The 19,482-nt window shown below is 44.9% G+C and overlaps 1 protein-coding gene across 1 annotated transcript in view; it reads right to left on the reverse strand.

The window, feature by feature from the left end:
• Positions 1–193: 193 nt before the first annotated feature.
• LOC116376566 (intersectin-2) overlaps positions 194–19,482 on the reverse strand; it is a 134,657-nt gene continuing 115,368 nt past the window's right edge. The window contains exon 28 of the mRNA XM_031837947.1: positions 194–204. Coding sequence (XP_031693807.1) covers positions 194–204 — 11 coding nt within the window. The remainder of the gene's footprint in view (positions 205–19,482) is intronic.

Consider the following 19,482-nt stretch of genomic DNA (forward strand, 5'->3'; position numbering starts at 1 on the left):
AGAGGGGTCACACCCAGGTTACTAGAGGGGTTATATGAGGAGTTACACCCAGGTTATAGAGGGGTCACACCCAGGTTATAGAGGGGTCACACCCGGTTCTAGAGGGGTTATAGAGGAAGTTACACCCAGGTTATTAGCGGGGTCACACCCCGGTTATAGACGGGGTCACCACCCAGGTTATTAGATGGCGGTTCTAGAGGCAGTCTAGAGGAGGTCACACCAGGATTAGACGGGGTCACACCCAGGTTCATAGAGGGGCTCACACCCAGTTATAGGAGGGGTTATAGAGGAGTTACACCCAGGTTATAGAGGGGTTATAGAGGAGTTACACCCAGGTTATAGAGGGGTTATAGAGGAGTTACACCCAGGTTATAGAGGGGTTATAGAGGAGTTACACCCAGGTTATTTTTTTATTTTTTTTATTTTACCTTTATTTAACCAGGTAGGCTAGTTGAGAACACCTTTATTTAACCAGGTAGGCTAGTTGAGAACACCTTTATTTAACCAGGTAGGCAAGTTGAGAACACCTTTATTTAACCAGGTAGGCTAGTTGAGAACACCTTTATTTAACCAGGTAGGCAAGTTAGGAACACCTTTATTTAACCAGGTAGGCTAGTTGAGAACACCTTTATTTAACCAGGTAGGCAAGTGAGAACACCTTTATTTAACCAGGTAGGCAAGTTGAGAACAAGTTCTCATTTACAATTGCGACCCTGGCCAAGATAAAGCAAAGCAGTTCGACAGATACAACGACACAGAGTTACACATGGAGTAAAATAAACATACAAGTCAATCAATGTAGTATAAAACAAGTCTATATACAATGTGAGCAAATGAGGTTGAGAAGGGAGGTAAAGGCAAAAAGGCCATGGTGGCAAAGTAAATACAATATAGCAAGTAAAATACTGGAATGGTAGTTTTGCCAATGGAAGAATGTGCAAAGTAGAAATAAAAATAATGGGGTGCAAAGGAGCAAAAATAAATAAATTAATTAAAATTAAATTACAGTTGGGAAGAGGTAGTTGTTTGGGGCTAAATTATAGTGGTCTATGTACAGGTGCAGTAATCTGTGAGCTGCTCTGACAGTTGGTGCTTAAAGCTAGTGAGGAGATAAGTGTTTCCAGTTTCAGAGATTTTTGTAGTTCGTTCCAGTCATTGGCAGCAGAGAACTGGAAGAAGAGGCGGCCAAAGAAAGAATTGGTTTTGGGGGTGACTAGAGAGATATACCTGCTGGAGCTCGTGCTACAGGTGGGAGATGCTATGGTGACCAGCGAGCTGAGATAAGGGGGGACTTTACCTAGCAGGGTCTTGTAGATGACATGGAGCCAGTGGGTTTGGCGACGAGTATGAAGCGAGGGCCAGCCAACGAGAGCGTACAGGTCGCAATGGTGGGTAGTATATGGGGCTTTTGGTGATAAAACGGATTGCACTGTGATAGACTGCATCCAATTTGTTGAGTAGGGTATTGGAGGCTATTTTGTAAATGACATCGCCAAAGTCGAGGATTGGTAGGATGGTCAGTTTTACAAGGGTATGTTTGGCAGCATGAGTGAAGGATGCTTTGTTGCGAAATAGGAAGCCAATTCTAGATTTAACTTTGGATTGGAGATGTTTGATATGGGTCTGGAAGGAGAGTTTACAGTCTAACCAGACACCTAAGTATTTGTAGTTGTCCACGTATTCTAAGTCAGAGCCGTCCAGAGTAGTGATGTTGGACAGGCGGGTAGGTGCAGGTAGCGATCGGTTGAAGAGCATGCATTTAGTTTTACTTGTATTTAAGAGCAATTGGAGGCCACGGAAGGAGAGTTGTATTGCATTGAAGCTTGCCTGGAGGGTTGTTAACACAGTGTCCAAAGAAGGGCCGGAAGTATACAGAATGGTGTCGTCTGCGTAGAGGTGGATCAGGGACTCACCAGCAGCAAGAGCGACCTCATTGATGTATACAGAGAAGAGAGTCGGGTTATAGAGGGGTCACACCCAGGTTATAGAGGGGTTATAGAGGGGTCACACCCAGGTTATAGAGGAGTTATAGAGCCCTCAGAAAGTATTCATACCCAGGTTATAGAGGGGTCATACCCAGGTTATAGAGGGGTTATAGAGGGGTCACACCCAGGTTATAGAGGGGTTATAGAGGGGTCCACACCCAGGTTATAGAGGGGTTATAGAGCCCTCAGAAAGTATTCACACCCAGGTTATTGAGGGGTCACACCCAGGTTAAAGAGGGGTTATAGAGCCCTCAGAAAGTATTCATACCCAGGTTATAGAGGGGTTATAGAGGGGTCACACCCAGTTATAGAGGGGTTATAGAGCCCTCAGAAAGTATTCATACCCAGGTTATAGAGGGGTCATACCCAGGTTATAGAGGGGTTATAGAGGGGTCACACCCAGGTTATAGAGGGGTTATAGAGCCCTCAGAAAGTATTCATACCCAGGTTATAGAGGGGTCATACCCAGGGTACAGAGGGGTTATAGAGCCATCAGAAAGTATTCACCCCCCCCCCCCCGGGGTACAGAGAGGTTATAGAGGGGTTACAGAGGGGTTACAGAGCCATCAGAAAGTATTCACCCCCCCAGGGTAGATATGGGTTACAGAGCCATCAGAAAGTATTCACCCCCCCCCCCCCCCCAGGGTACAGAGGGGTTATAGAGGGGTTACAGAGCCCTCAGAAAGTATTCACCCCCCCCCCCAGGGTACAGAGAGGTTATAGAGGGGTTATAGAGGGGTTACAGAGCCATCAGAAAGTATTCACCCCCCCCAGGGTAGATATTGGGTTACAGAGCCATCAGAAAGTATTCACCCCCCCCCCTCCCCCCCGGGGTACAGAGAGGTTATAGAGGGTTATAGAGGGGTTACAGAGCCATCAGAAAGTATTCACACCCCCCCCCCAGGGTAGAGATGGGTTACAGAGGGGTTATAGAGGGGTCACACCCAGGTTATAGAGGGTTATAGAGGGGTCACACCCAGGTTATGAGAGGGGTTATAGAGGGGTCACACCCAGGTTATAGAGGGGTTATAGAGGGGTCACACCCAGGTTATAGAGGGGTCACACCCAGGTTATAGAGGGGTTATAGAGGGGTCACACCCAGGTTATAGAGGGGTCACACCCAGGTTATAGAGTGGTCACACCCAGGTTATAGAGGGGGTCACACCCAGGTTATAGACGGGGTCACACTCAGGTTATAGAGGGGTTACACCTAGGTTATAGAGGTGTCATACCCAGGTTATAGAGGGGTCATACCCAGGTTATAGAGGGGTCACACCCAGGTTATAGAGGGGTCACACTCAGGTTATAGAGGAGTTATAGAGCCCTCAGAAAGTATTCACACCCAGGTTATAGAGGGGTCACACCCAGGTTATAGAGGGTCACACCCAGGTTATAGAGGGGTTATAGAGGGGTCACACCCAGGTTATAGAGGTGTTATAGAGCCCTCAGAAAGTATTCACACCCAGGTTTATAGAGGGGTAATAGAGGGGTCACACCCAGGTAGAGGGGTTATAGAGCCCTCAGAAAGTATTCATACCCAGGTTATAGAGGGGTCACACCCAGGTTATAGAGGTGTTACAGAGCCCTCAGAAAGTATTCATACCCAGGTTATAGAGGGGTCACACCCAAGTTATAGAGGGGTCACACCCAGGTTATAGAGGGGTTATAGAGCCCTCAGAAAGTATTCACACCCAGGTTATAGAGGGGGTCACACCCAGGTTATAGAGGGGTCATACCCAGGTTATAGAGGGGGTCACACCAAGGTTATAGAGGGGTTATAGAGCCCTCAGAAAGTATTCACACCCAGGTTATAGAGGGGTCACACCCAGGTTATTGAGGGGTCATACCCAGGTTATAGAGAGGTTATAGAGGGGTCACACCCAGGGTAAAGAGGGGTTATAGAGCCCTCAGCAAGTATTCATACCCAGGTTATAGAGGAGTTATAGAGGGGTCACACCCAGGTTATAGAGGGGTCACACCCAGGTTATAGAGGGGTTACACCCATGTTATAGAGGGGTCACACCCAGGTTATAGAGGGTTACAGAGCCCTCAGAAAGTATTCATACCAAGGTTATAGAGGGGTTATAGAGGGGTCACACCCAGGTTATAGAGGGGTCACACCCAGGTTATAGAGGGGTCACACCCAGGTTATAGAGGGGTTATAGAGGGGGTCACACCCAGGTTATAGAGGGGTATAGAGGGGTCACACCCAGGTTATAGAGGGGTTATAGAGGGGTCACACCCAGGTTATAGAGGGGTTATAGAGGGTCACACCCAGGTTATAGAGGGGTTATAGAGGGGTCACACCCAGGGTATAGAGGGGTTACACCCAGGTTATAGAGGGGTTATAGAGGGTCACACCCAGGTTATAGAAGGGGTTACACCCAGGTTATAGAGGGGTTATAGAGGGGTTATAGAGGGGTCACAACCAGGTTATAGAGGGGTTATAGAGGGGTCACACCCAGGTTATAAGGGTCACACCCAGGTTATAGAGGGGTCACACCCAGGTTATAGAGGGGTCACACCCAGGTTATAGAGGGTCACACCCAGGTTATAGAGGGGTCACACCCAGGTTATAGAGGGGTCACACCCAGGTTATAGAGGGGTCAACACACCATGATTTTAGAAATGTTTACAAATTAATTCAAAATGAAAAGCTGAGTCAATAAATATTGTTTGTTTATGACTTCTATAAGTTTGTTAACAAGTCACATAATAGTTGTATGGAATTGGTAGATGAGTGAAACAAAAAAAGAAGGGGTTATAAGTATTCGGCCCCCTTGAACTTTGTGACCTTTTGCCACATTTCAGGCTTCAAACATAAAGATATAAAACTGTATTTTTTGTGAAGAATCAACAACAAGTGGGACACAATCATGAAAGTGGAATAACATTTATTGGATATTTCAAACTTTTTTTAACAAATCAAAACTGAAAAATTGGGCATGCAAAATTATTCAGCCCCCTTAAGTTAATACTTTGTTAGCGCCACCTTTTGCCTGCGATTACAGCTGTAAGTCGCTTGGGGTATGTCTCTATCAGTTTTGCACATCGGAGAGACTGAAATGTTTACCCATTCATCCTTGCAAAACAGCTCAGAGCTCAGTGAGGTTGGATGGAGAGCATTTGTGAACAGCAGTTTTCAGTTCTTTCCACAGATTCTCGATTGGATTCAGTGTCTGGACTTTGACTTGGCCATTCTAACACCTGGATATGTTTATTTTTGAACCATTCCATTGTAGATTTTGCTTTATGTTTTTGGATCATTGTCTTGTTGGAAGACAAATCTCCGTCCCAGTCTCAGGTCTTTTGCAGACTCCATCAGGTTTTCTTCCAGAATGGTCCTGTATTTGGCTCCATCCATCTTCCCATCAATTTTAACCATCTTCCCTGTCCCTGCTGAAGAAAAGCAGGCCCAAACCATGATGCTGCCACCACCATGTTTGACAGTGGGGATGGTGTGTTCAGGGTGATGTGCTGTGTTGCTTTTACGCCAAACATAACGTTTTGCATTTGTTGCCAAAAAGTTCAATTTTGGTTTCATCTGCCAGAGCACCTTCTTCCACATGTTTGGTGTGTCTCCCAGGTGGCTTGTGGAAACTTTAAACTACACTTTGTATGGATATCTTTAAGACAATGGCTTTCTTCTTGCCACTCTTCATAAAGGCCAGATTTGTGCAATATATGACTGATTGTTGTCCTATGGACAGAGTCTCCCACCTCAGCTGTAGATCTCTGCAGTTCATCCAGAGTGATCATGGGCCTCTTGGCTGCATCTCTGATCAGTCTTCTCCTTGTATGAGCTGAAAGTTTAGAGGGACGGCCAGGTCTTGGTAGATTTGCAGTGGTCTGATACTCCTTCCATTTCAATAGTATCGCTTGCACAGTGGCTCCTTGGGATGTTTAAAGCTTGGAAATCTTTTTGTATCCAAATCCGGCTTTAAAACTTCTTCACAACAGTATCTCGGAACCTGCCTGGTGTGTTCCTTGTTCTTCATGATGCTCTCTGCGCTTTTAAAGGACCTCTGAGACTATCAGCAGTGCAGGTGCATTTATACGGAGACTTGATTACACCACAGGTGGATTGTATTTATCATCATTAGTCATTTAGGTCAACATTGGATCATTCAGAGATCCTCACTGAACTTCTGGAGAGAGTTTGCTGCCACTGAAAGTAAAGGGGCTGAATCATTCAGTTTTTGATTTGTTAAAAAAGTTTGAAATATCCAATAAATGTCGTTCCACTTCATGATTGTGTCCCACTTGTTGTTGATTCTTCACAAAAAAAATACAGTTTTATATCTTTATGTTTGAAGCCTGAAATGTGGCAAAAGGTCGCAAAGTTCAAGGGGGCCGAATACTTTCGCAAGGCACTGTGTATCTTTAAAAACAGTTACAGAGTTTAATGGGCTGAGAGAGAAACTGAGGATGGATCAAACTGAGGATGGATCAACAACATTGTAGTTACTCCACAATACTAACCTAAAATGACAGAGTGAAAAGAAGGAAGCCGGTACAGAACAAAAATATTCTGTTTGCAATAAGTCACTAAAAGAAAACTGGTAAAAATGTGCAAAGAAATGAACTTTGTCCTGAATACAAAGCGTTGCGTTTTCAAGCTTGGTGGCTCCATCTTGTTATGGGTATGATTGTCATCGGCTAGAGAGTTTTTTAGGATGAAAAGAAACGGAATAGAGCAAAGCACAGGCACCAATCCTAGACGAAAACCTGGTTCAGTCTATTTCCACAAGACACTAGGAGACAAATGCACCTTTCAGCAGGAAAATAACCTAAAACACAAGGCCAAATATACACTGGAGTTGCTTAACAAGACTGCATTGAATTGTCCTGAGTGGCCTAATTATGGTTTTGACTTAAATCTACTTAAATCTATGGCAAAACTTGAAAATGGCTGTCTAGCCAATGATCAACAATCAACTTGGCAGAGCCTGAAGAATTTTAAACATGTGCGAATATTGCCCAATCCAGGTTGTGGGAAGCTCTTTTACCAGAAAGACTCACAGCTGTAATCGCTTGCAAAGGTGATTCCCCTCTATAACTTGGGTGTGACCCTATTGACTCAGGGGTGTGAATACTTATGGAAATGTGATCTTTGCTATAGTATATTTCATTTTCAATCATTATAAAACATGATTTCACTTTGTCATTATTGGGTATTGTGGTAGATGGGTGATAATTGTTATTTATTTCTTAGATTTTGAATGCAAGAATGAGTCGAGGAATATGAATACATTCTGAAGGCACTGTAACTGGACCCCAAAGAGTAGCTGCTGCCTTGGCAGGAACTAATGGGGATCCATAATAAACCCCCAGGAAGAGTAGCTGCTGCCTTGGCAGGAACTAATGGGGATCCATAATAAACCCCAGGAAGAGTAGCTGCTGCCTTGGCAGGAACTAATGGGGGATCCATAATAAACCCAGGAAGAGTAGCTGCTGCCTTGGCAGGAACTAATGAACTAATGGGGATCCATAATAAACACCAGGAAGATTAGCTGCTGCCTTGGCAGGAACTAATGAACTAATGGGGATCCATAATAAACACCAGGAAGATTAGCTGCTGCCTTGGCAGGAACTAATGGGGATCCATAATAAACCCCAGGGAAGAGTAGCTTCCTCTTTAGTGGGTAAAGAGGGGTATAGTGGTTTAGAGGGTATAGTGGGTATTAGACAGGGTATAGAGGTTATAGTGCGTATAGTGAGTAAATAGGGTATAGATGGTATAGAGGCTATATAGTGTATAGTGGGGTATAGTGGGGCATAGAGGGTATAGAGGCTATATGGTGTATAGGGGGTATAGAAGGATATAGTGGGTATATAGGAGTATAGTGGGCATAGTGTGTGTAGTGGGTATAGAGGTTATATAGTCTATATAGGGTATAGTGAGTAAAGAGGGTATAGAGGCTGTATAGTGGGGTATAGAAGGATAGTGGGTTTAGAGGGGTATAGAGGTTATGTAGGCTATATAGGGTATAGTGGGTTTAGTGGGTATAGAGGAGTATAGTGGGGCATAGTGGGGTGTAGTGGGTATAGAGGTTATATAGTCTATATAGGGTATAGTGGGTATATATGGTATCGTCAGTATATAGGCTATAGATGTATAGTGGGTATAGAGGAGTATAGAGGGGTATAGTGGGTATAGAGGGGTATATTGGGTGTATATGCTATTTAGGGTATAGTTGGTATCGTGGGGGTATAGGCTATAGGGGGGTATAGTGGGTATAGAGGGGTATATTGGGTGTATATGCTATTTAGGGTATAGTTGGTATCGTGGGGGTATAGGCTATAGAGGGGTATAGTGGGTATAGAGGGGGTATATTGGGTGTATATGCTATTTAGGGTATAGTTGGTATCGTGGGGGTATAGGCTATAGAGGGGTATAGTGGGTATAGAGGGGTATATTGGGTGTATATGCTATTTAGGGTATAGTTGGTATCGTGGGGGTATAGGCTATAGAGGGGTATAGTGGGTATAGAGGGGTATATTGGGTGTATATGCTATTTAGGGTATAGTTGGTATCGTGGGGGTATAGGCTATAGAGGGGTATAGTGGGTATAGAGGGGTATATGGGTGTATATGCTATTTAGGGTATAGTTGGTATCGTGTGGGGTATAGGCTATAGAGGGGTATAGTGGGTATAGAGGGGTATATTGGGTGTATATGCTATTTAGGGTATAGTTGGTATCGTGGGGGTATAGGCTATAGAGGGGTATAGTGGGTATAGAGGGGTATATTGGGTGTATATGCTATTTAGGGTATAGTTGGTATCGTGGGGGTATAGGCTATAGAGGGGTATAGTGGGTATAGAGGGGGTATATTGGGTGTATATGCTATTTAGGGTATAGTTGGTATCGTGGGGGTATAGGCTATAGAGGGGTATAGTGGGTATAGAGGGGTATATTGGGTGTATATGCTATTTAGGGTATATGGTATCGTGGGGGTATAGGCTATAGAGGGGTATAGTGGGTATAGAGGGGTATATTGGGTGTATATATGCTATTTAGGGTATAGTTGGTATCGTGGGGGTATAGGCTATAGAGGGGTATAGTGGGTATAGAGGGGTATATTGGGTGTATATGCTATTTAGGGTATAGTTGGTATCGTGGGGGTATAGGCTATAGAGGGGTATAGTGGGGTAGAGGGGTATATTGGGTGTATATGCTATTTAGGGTATAGTTGGTATCGTGGGGGTATAGGCTATAGAGGGGTATAGTGGGTATAGAGAGGGTTATATTGGGTGTATATGCTATTTAGGGTATAGTTGGTATCGTGGGGGTATAGGCTATAGAGGGGTATAGTGGGTATAGAGGGGTATATTGGGTGTATATGCTATTTAGGGTATAGTTGGTATCGTGGGGGTATAGGCTATAGAGGGGTATAGTGGGTATAGAGGGGTATATTGGGTGTATATGCTATTTAGGTATAGTTGGTATCGTGGGGGTATAGGCTATAGAGGGGTATAGTGGGTATAGAGGGGTATATTGGGTGTATATGCTATTTAGGGTATAGTTGGTATCGTGGGGGTATAGGCTATAGAGGGGTATAGTGGGTATAGAGGGGTATATTGGGTGTATATGCTATTTAGGGTATAGTTGGTATCGTGGGGGTATAGGCTATAGAGGGGTATAGTGGGTATAGAGGGGTATATTGGGTGTATATGCTATTTAGGGTATAGTTGGTATCGTGGGGGTATAGGCTATAGAGGGGTATAGTGGGTATAGAGGGTTATATTGGGTGTATATGCTATTTAGGGTATAGTTGGTATCGTGGGGTATAGGGGTATAGGCTATAGAGGGGTATAGTGGGTATAGAGGGGTATATTGGGTGTATATGCTATTTAGGGTATAGTTGGTATCGTGGGGGTATAGGCTATAGAGGGGTATAGTGGGTATAGAGGGGTATATTGGGTGTATATGCTATTTAGGGTATAGTTGGTATCGTGGGGGTATAGGCTATAGAGGGGTATAGTGGGTATAGAGGGGTATATTGGGTGTATATGCTATTTAGGGTATAGTTGGTATCGTGGGGGTATAGGCTATAGAGGGGTATAGTGGGTATAGAGGGGTATATTGGGTGTATATGCTATTTAGGGTATAGTTGGTATCGTGGGGGGTATAGGCTATAGAGGGGTATAGTGGGTATAGAGGGGTATATTGGGTGTATATGCTATTTAGGGTATAGTTGGTATCGTGGGGGTATAGGCTATAGAGGGGTATAGTGGGTATAGAGGGGTATATTGGGTGTATATGCTATTTAGGGTATAGTTGGTATCGTGGGGGTATAGGCTATAGAGGGGTATAGTGGGTATAGAGGGGTATATGGGTGTATATGCTATTTAGGGTATAGTTGGGTATAGGGGGGTAGTATAGGCTATAGAGGGGTATAGGGGTATAGGGGGGGTATAGGCTATAGAGGGGTATAGTGGGTATAGGGGGGGTATAGGCTATAGAGGGGTATAGAGGGTATAGAGGGGTATAGTGGGTATAGAGGGGTATATTGTATAGTTGGGTATAGGGGGGGTATAGGCTATAGAGGGGTATAGAGGTTGACGATTAATTAGATTTAGCCGATTTTTTTTACACCTTTATTTAATCTTTATTTAATCTTTATTTAACTGGGCAAGTCAGTTAAGAATTTCAATGACGGCCTAGGAACAGTGGGTTAACTGCCTCGTTCAGGGCAGCAGAATGACAGATTTGTACCTTGTCAGCTCGGGGGATGCAATCTTGCAACCTTACAGTTAACTAGTCCAACGCAATAACGACCTGCCTCTCGTTGCACTACAAAGGAGACTGCCTGTTACGCGAATGCAGTAAGCCAAGGTAAGTTGCTAGCTAGCATTAAACTTAAGTATCTGATTGAGCGATGGTAGGCAGAAGCAGGTGCATAAACATTCATTCAAACAGCACTTTCGTGCGTTTTGCCAGCAGCTCTTCGTTGTGCGTCAAGCATTGCGCTGTTTATGACTTCAAGCCTATCAACTCCCGAGATGAGGCTGGTGTAACCGAAGTGAAATGGCTGGCTAGTTAGCATGCGCTAATAGCGTTTCAAAGTCACTCGCTCTGAGCCTTGGGGTGGTTGTTCCCCTTGCTCTGCATGGGTAACGCTGCTTCGAGGGTGGCTGTTGTCGTTGTGTTGCTGGTTCGAGCCAGGGAGGAGCGAGGAGGAGCGAGGAGAGGGACGGAAGCTATACTGTTACACTGGCAATACTAAAGTGCCTATAAGAAATCTAATAGTCAAAGGTTAATGAAATACCTTGGGATAGAGAGGGTCCTATAATTCCTATAATAATAGTGGGTATATAGGCTATATAGGGGTATAGAGATGATAGAGGGGTATATAGTGTTTAATTTTTTATTTATTTCACCTTTATTTAACCAGGTAGGCAAGTTGAGAACAAGATCTGATTTACAACTGCGACCTGGCCAAGATAAAGCAAAGCAGTTCGACACATTCAACAACACAGAGTTACACATGGAGTAAAACAAACATACAGTCAATAATACAGTGGAAACAAGTCTATATACGATGTGAGCAAATGAGGTGAGAAGGGAGGTAAAGGCAAAAAAGGCCATGGTGGCAAAGTAAATACAATATAGCAATTAAAACACTGGAATGGTAGTTTTTTGCAATGGAAGAATGTGCAAAGTAGAAATAAAAATAATGGGGTGCAAAGGAGCAAAATAAATAAATACAGTAGGGAAAGAGGTAGTTGTTTGGGCTAAATTATAGATGGGCTATGTACAGGTGCAGTAATCTGTGAGCTGCTCTGACAGCTGGTGCTTAAAGCTAGTGAGGGAGATAAGTGTTTCCAGTTTCAGAGATTTTTGTAGTTCGTTCCAGTCATGGCAGCAGAGAACTGGAAGGAGAGGGGGGGGGTGACTAGAGAGATATACCTGCTGGAGCGTGTGCTACAGGTGGGAGATGCTATGGTGACCAGCGAGCTGAGATAAGGGGGGACTTCACCTAGCAGGGTCTTGTAGATGACATGGAGCCAGTGGGTTTGGCGACGAGAGTATGAAGCGAGAGCCAGCCAACGAGAGCGCACAGGTCGCAGTGGTGGGTAGTATATGGGGCTTTGGTGACAAAACGGATGGCACTGTGATAGACTGCATCCAATTTGCTGAGTAGGGTATTGGAGGCTATTTTGTAAATGACATCGCGAAGTCGAGGATCGGTAGGATAGTCAGTTTTACAAGGGTATGTTTGGCAGCATGAGTGAAGGATGCTTTGTTGCGGAATAGGAAGCTAATTCTAGATTTAACTTTGGATTGGAGATGTTTGATATGAGTCTTGAAGGAGAGTTTAAGTCTAACCAGACACCTAGGTATTTGTAGTTGTCCACATATTCTAAGTCAGAACCGTCCAGAGTAGTGATGCTGGACGGGCGGGCAGGTGCAGGCATCGATCGGTTGAAGAGCATGCATTTAGTTTTACTTGTATTCAAGAGCAGTTGGAGGCCACGGAAGGAGAGTTGTATGGCATTGAAGCTTGCCTAGAGGGTTGTTAACACAGTGTCCAAAGAAGGGCCAGAAGTATACAGAAGGTGTCATCTGCGTAGAGGTGGATCAGAGACTCACCAGCAGCAAGAGCGACATCATTGATGTATACAGAGAAGAGAGTCGGTCCAAGAATTGAACCCTGTGGCACCCCCATAGAGACTGCCAGAGGTCCGGACAACAGGCCCTCCAATTTGACATATTGAACTCTGTCTGAGAAGTAGTTGGTGAACCAGGCGAGGCAGTCATTTGAGAAACCAAGGCTATCGAGTTTGCCGATGAGGATGTGGTGATTGACAGAATCGAAAGCCTGGCCAGGTCGATGAATACGGCTGCACAGTATGTCTTTTATCGATGGCGGTTATGATATCATTTAGGACCTTGAGCGTGGCTGAGGTGCACCCATGACCAGCTCTGAAACCAGATTGCATAGCGGAGAAGGTATGGTGGGATTCGAAATGGTCGGTAATCTGTTTGTTAACTTGGCTTTCGAAGACCTTAGAGATGCAGGGTAGGATAGATATAGGTCTGTAGCAGTTTGGGTCTAGAGTGTCTCCCCCTTTGAAGATTGGGATGACCACAGCTGCTTTCCAATCTTGGGAATCTCAGACGATACGAAAGAGAGGTTGAACAGGCTGGTAATAGGGGTTGCAACAATTTCGGCAGATAGTTTTAGAAAGAGAGGGTCCAGATTGTCTAGCCCGGCTGATTGTAGGGGTCCAGATTTTGCAGCTCTTTCAGAACATCAGCTGACTGGATTTGGGAGAAGGAGAAATGGGGAGGGGCGAGTGGTAGAGGGTATATAGTGGGTAGAGGGTATAGAGCGGTATAGGGGTATTTAGGTTATAGGGGGTAGTTTATAGTGGGTATGTGGGTATTTAGGTTATAGTGGTATAGAGGTATAGTGGGTATTTAGGTTATAGTGGGTATAGTGGGTATAGTGGGTAGAGGGTATAGAGGGGTATAGTGGGTTTTAGGTCATAGTGGGTAGAGGGTATAGAGGGGTATAGTGGGTATTTAGGTCAAGTGGGTTATAGTGGGTAGAGGGTATAGAGGGGTATAGTGGGGTATTTTGGGTATTTAGGTTATAGTGGGTAGGTATAGTGGGTATAGTGGGTAGAGGGTATAGAGGGGTATAGTGGTTTTTAGGTCATAGTGGGGTAGAGGGTATAGAGGGGTCTATAGGGGTATTTAGGTCATAGTGGGTATAGTGGGTAGAGGGTATAGAGGGGTATAGTGGGTATNCCCTTTATTAACCAGGTAGGCTAGTTGAGAACACCTTTACTTTAACCCAGTAGGGCAAGTTGAGGAACACCTTTATTTAACCAGGTAGGCTAGTTGAGAACACCTTTATTTAACCAGGTAGGCAAGTTGAGAACACCTTTATTTAACCAGGTAGGCAAGTTGAGAACAAGTTCTCATTTACAATTGCGACCTGGCCAAGATAAAGCAAAGCAGTTCGACAGATACAACGACACAGAGTTACACATGGAGTAAAATAAACATACAGTCAATAATGTAGTATAAACAAGTCTATATACAATGTGAGCAAATGAGGTGAGAAGGGAGGTAAGGCAAAAAAGGCCATGGTGGCAAAGTAAATACAATATAGCAAGTAAAATACTGGAATGGTAGTTTTGCAATGGAAGAATGTGCAAAGTAGAAATAAAAATAATGGGGTGCAAGGAGCAAAATAAATAAATTAATTAAAATTAAATACAGTTGGGAAAGAGGTGTAGTTGTTTGGGCTAAATTATAGGTGGTCTATGTACAGGTGCAGTAATCTGTGAGCTGCTCTGACAGTTGGTGCTTAAAGCTAGTGAGGGAGATAAGTGTTTCCAGTTTCAGAGATTTTTGTAGTTCGTTCCAGTCATTGGCAGCAGAGAACTGGAAGAAGAGGCGGCCAAAGAAAGAATTGGTTTTGGGGGTGACTAGAGAGATATACCTGCTGGAGCTCGTGCTACAGGTGGGAGATGCTATGGTGACCAGCGAGCTGAGATAAGGGGGGACTTTACCTAGCAGGGTCTTGTAGATGACATGGAGCCAGTGGGTTTGGCGACGAGTATGAAGCGAGGGCCAGCCAACGAGAGCGTACAGGTCGCAATGGTGGGTAGTATATGGGGCTTTGGTGATAAAACGGATTGCACTGTGATAGACTGCATCCAATTTGTTGAGTAGGGTATTGGAGGCTATTTTGTAAATGACATCGCCAAAGTCGAGGATTGGTAGGATGGTCAGTTTTACAAGGGTATGTTTGGCAGCATGAGTGAAGGATGCTTTGTTGCGAAATAGGAAGCCAATTCTAGATTTAACTTTGGATTGGAGATGTTTGATATGGGTCTGGAAGGAGAGTTTACAGTCTAACCAGACACCTAAGTATTTGTAGTTGTCCACGTATTCTAAGTCAGAGCCGTCCAGAGTAGTGATGTTGGACAGGCGGGTAGGTGCAGGTAGCGATCGGTTGAAGAGCATGCATTTAGTTTTTACTTGTATTTAAGAGCAATTGGAGGCCACGGAAGGAGAGTTGTATTGCATTGAAGCTTGCCTGGAGGGTTGTTAACACAGTGTCCAAAGAAGGGCCGGAAGTATACAGAATGGTGTCGTCTGCGTAGAGGTGGATCAGGGACTCACCAGCAGCAAGAGCGACCTCATTGATGTATACAGAGAAGAGAGTCGGGTTATAGAGGGGTCACACCCAGGTTATAGAGGGGTTATAGAGGGGTCACACCCAGGTTATAGAGGAGTTATAGAGCCCTCAGAAGTATTCATACCCAGGTTATAGAGGGGTCATACCCAGGTTATAGAGGGGTTATAGAGGGGTCACACCCAGGTTTATAGAGGGTTATAGAGGGGTCACACCCAGGTTATAGAGGGGTTATAGAGCCCTCAGAAAGTATTCACACCCAGGTTATTGAGGGTCACACCCAGGTTAAGAGGGGTTATAGAGCCCTCAGAAAGTATTCATACCCAGGTTATAGAGGGGTTTATAGAGGGGTCACACCCAGGTTATAGAGGGGTTATAGAGCCCTCAGAAAGTATTCATACCCAGGTTATAGAGGGGTCATACCCAGGTTATAGAGGGGTTATAGAGGGTCACACCCAGGTTATAGAGGGGTTATAGAGCCCTCAGAAAGTATTCATACCCAGGTTATAGAGGGGTCATACCCAGGGTACAGAGGGGTTATAGAGCCATCAGAAGTATTCACCCCCCCCCCCCCGGGGTACAGAGAGGTTATAGAGGGTTACAGAGGGGTTACAGAGCCATCAGAAAGTATTCACCCCCCCAGGGTAGATATGGGTTACAGAGCCATCAGAAAGTATTCACCCCCCCCCCCCCCAGGGTACAGAGGGGTTATAGAGGGGTTACAGAGCCCTCAGAAAGTATTCACCCCCCCCCCCCAGGGTACAGAGAGGTTATAGAGGGGTTATAGAGGGTTACAGAGCCATCAGAAAGTATTCACCCCCCCCAGGGTAGATATGGGTTACAGAGCCATCAGAAAAGTATTCACCCCCCCCCCTCCCCCCCGGGGGTACAGAGAGGTTATAGAGGGGTTATAGAGGGGTTACAGAGCCATCAGAAAGTATTCACACCCCCCCCCCAGGGTAGAGAGGGTTACAGAGGGGTTTATAGAGGGTCACACCCAGGTTATAGAGGGGTTATAGATGGGGTCACACCCAGGTTATAGAGGGGTTATTAGAGGGGTCACACCCAGGTTATAGAGGGGTTATAGAGGGGTCACACCCAGGTTATAGAGGGGTCACACCCAGGTTATAGAGGGGGTTATAGAGGGGTCACACCCAGGTTATAGAGGGGTCACACCCAGGTTATAGAGTGGTCACACCCAGGTTATAGAGGGTCACACCAGGTTATAGAGGGGTCACACTCAGGTTATAGAGGGGTTACACCTAGGTTATAGAGGTGTCATACCCAGGTTATAGAGGGGTCATACCCAGGTTATAGAGGGGTCACACCCAGGTTATAGAGGGGTCACACTCAGGTTATAGAGGAGTTATAGAGCCCTCAGAAAGTATTCACACCCAGGTTATAGAGGGGTCCACACCCAGGTTATAGAGGGGTCACACCCAGGTTATAGAGGGGGTTATAGAGGGGTCACACCCAGGTTATAGAGGTGTTATAGAGCCCTCAGAAAGTATTCACACCCAGGTTATAGAGGGGTAATAGAGGGGTCACACCCAGGTTAGAGGGGTTATAGAGCCCTCAGAAAGTATTCATACCCAGGTTATAGAGGGGTCACACCCAGGTTATAGAGGTGTTACAGAGCCCTCAGAAAGTATTCATACCCAGGTTATAGAGGGGTCACACCCAAGTTATAGAGGGGTCACACCCAGGTTATAGAGGGGTTATAGAGCCCTCAGAAAAGTATTCACACCCAGGTTATAGAGGGGTCACACCCAGGTTATAGAGGGGTCATACCCAGGTTATAGAGGGGTCACACCAAGGTTATAGAGGGGTTATAGAGCCCTCAGAAAGTATTCACACCCAGGTTATAGAGGGGTCACACCCAGGTTATTGAGGGGTCATACCCAGGTTATAGAGAGGTTATAGAGGGGTCACACCCAGGGTAAAGAGGGGTTATAGAGCCCTCAGCAAGTATTCATACCCAGGTTATAGAGGAGTTATAGAGGGGTCACACCCAGGTTATAGAGGGGTCACACCCAGGTTATAGAGGGGTTACACCCATGTTATAGAGGGGTCACACCCAGGTTATAGAGGGGTTACAGAGCCCTCAGAAAGTATTCATACCAAGGTTATAGAGGGGTTATAGAGGGGTCACACCCAGGTTATAGAGGGGTCACACCCAGGTTATAGAGGGGTCACACCCAGGTTATAGAGGGGTTATAGAGGGGTCACACCCAGGTTATAGAGGGGTTATAGAGGGGTCACACCCAGGTTATAGAGGGGTTATAGAGGGGTCACACCCAGGTTATAGAGGGGTTATAGAGGGGTCACACCCAGGTTATAGAGGGGTTATAGAGGGGTCACACCCAGGGTATAGAGGGGTTACACCCAGGTTATAGAGGGGTTATAGAGGGGTCACACCCAGGTTATAGAGGGGTTACACCCAGGTTATAGAGGGGTTATAGAGGGGTTATAGAGGGGTCACAACCAGGTTATAGAGGGGTTATAGAGGGGTCACACCCAGGTTATAGAGGGTCACACCCAGGTTATAGAGGGGTCACACCCAGGTTATAGAGGGGTCACACCCAGGTTATAGAGGGTCACACCCAGGTTATAGAGGGGTCACACCCAGGTTATAGAGGGGTCACACCCAGGTTATAGAGGGGTCACACACCATGATTTTAGAAATGTTTACAAATTAATTCAAAATGAAAAGCTGAGTCAATAAATATTGTTTGTTATGACTTCTATAAGTTTGTTTAACAAGTCACATAATAAGTTGTATGGAATTGGTAGATGAGTGAAACAAAAAAAGAAGGGGTTATAAGTATTCGGCCCCCTTGAACTTTGTGACCTTTTGCCACATTCAGGCTTCAAACATAAAGATATAAAACTGTATTTTTTGTGAAGAATCAACAACAAGTGGGACACAATCATGAAGTGGAATAACATTTATTGGATATTTCAAACTTTTTTAACAAATCAAAAACTGAAAAATTGGGCATGCAAAATTATTCAGCCCCTTAAGTTAATACTTTGTAGCGCCACCTTTTGCTGCGATTACAGCTGTAAGTCGCTTGGGGTATGTCTCTATCAGTTTTTGCACATCGAGAGACTGAAATGTTTACCCATTCATCCTTGCAAAACAGCTCGAGCTCAGTGAGGTTGGATGGAGAGCATTTGTGAACAGCAGTTTTCAGTTCTTTCCACAGATTCTCGATTGGATTCAGGTCTGGACTTTGACTTGCCATTCTAACACCTGGATATGTTTATTTTTGAACCATTCCATTGTAGATTTTGCTTTATGTTTTGGATCATTGTCTTGTTGGAAGACAAATCTCCGTCCCAGTCTCAGGTCTTTTGCAGACTCCATCAGGTTTTCTTCCAGAATGGTCCTGTATTTGGCTCCATCCATCTTCCCATCAATTTTAACCATCTTCCCTGTCCTGCTGAAGAAAAGCAGGCCCAAACCATGATGCTGCCACCACCATGTTTGACAGTGGGGATGGTGTGTTCAGGGTGATGTGCTGTGTTGCTTTTACGCCAAACATAACGTTTGCATTGTTTGCCAAAAAGTTCAATTTTGGTTTCATCTGACCAGAGCACCTTCTTCCACATGTTTGGTGTGTCTCCCAGGTGGCTTGTGGCAAACTTTAAACTACACTTGTATGGATATCTTTAAGAAATGGCTTTCTTCTTGCCACTCTTCCATAAAGGCCAGATTTGTGCAATATATGACTGATTGTTGTCCTATGGACAGAGTCTCCCACCTCAGCTGTAGATCTCTGCAGTTCATCCAGAGTGATCATGGGCCTCTTGGCTGCATCTCTGATCAGTCTTCTCCTTGTATGAGCTGAAAGTTTAGAGGGACGGCCAGGTCTTGGTAGATTTGCAGTGGTCTGATACTCCTTCCATTTCAATAGTATCGCTTGCACAGTGCTCCTTGGGATGTTTAAAGCTTGGGAAATCTTTTTGTATCCAAATCCGGCTTTAAACTTCTTCACAACAGTATCTCGGACCTGCCTGGTGTGTTCCTTGTTCTTCATGATGCTCTCTGCGCTTTTAAAGGACCTCTGAGACTATCACAGTGCAGGTGCATTTATACGGAGACTTGATTACACACAGGTGGATTGTATTTATCATCATTAGTCATTTAGGTCAACATTGGATCATTCAGAGATCCTCACTGAACTTCTGGAGAGAGTTTGCTGCACTGAAAGTAAAGGGGCTGAATCATTCAGTTTTTGATTTGTTAAAAAAGTTTGAAATATCCAATAAATGTCGTTCCACTTCATGATTGTGTCCCACTTGTTGTTGATTCTTCACAAAAAAATACAGT

Source organism: Oncorhynchus kisutch, linkage group LG12 (assembly GCF_002021735.2).
Source record: "Oncorhynchus kisutch isolate 150728-3 linkage group LG12, Okis_V2, whole genome shotgun sequence".
Taxonomy (NCBI): domain Eukaryota; kingdom Metazoa; phylum Chordata; class Actinopteri; order Salmoniformes; family Salmonidae; genus Oncorhynchus; species Oncorhynchus kisutch.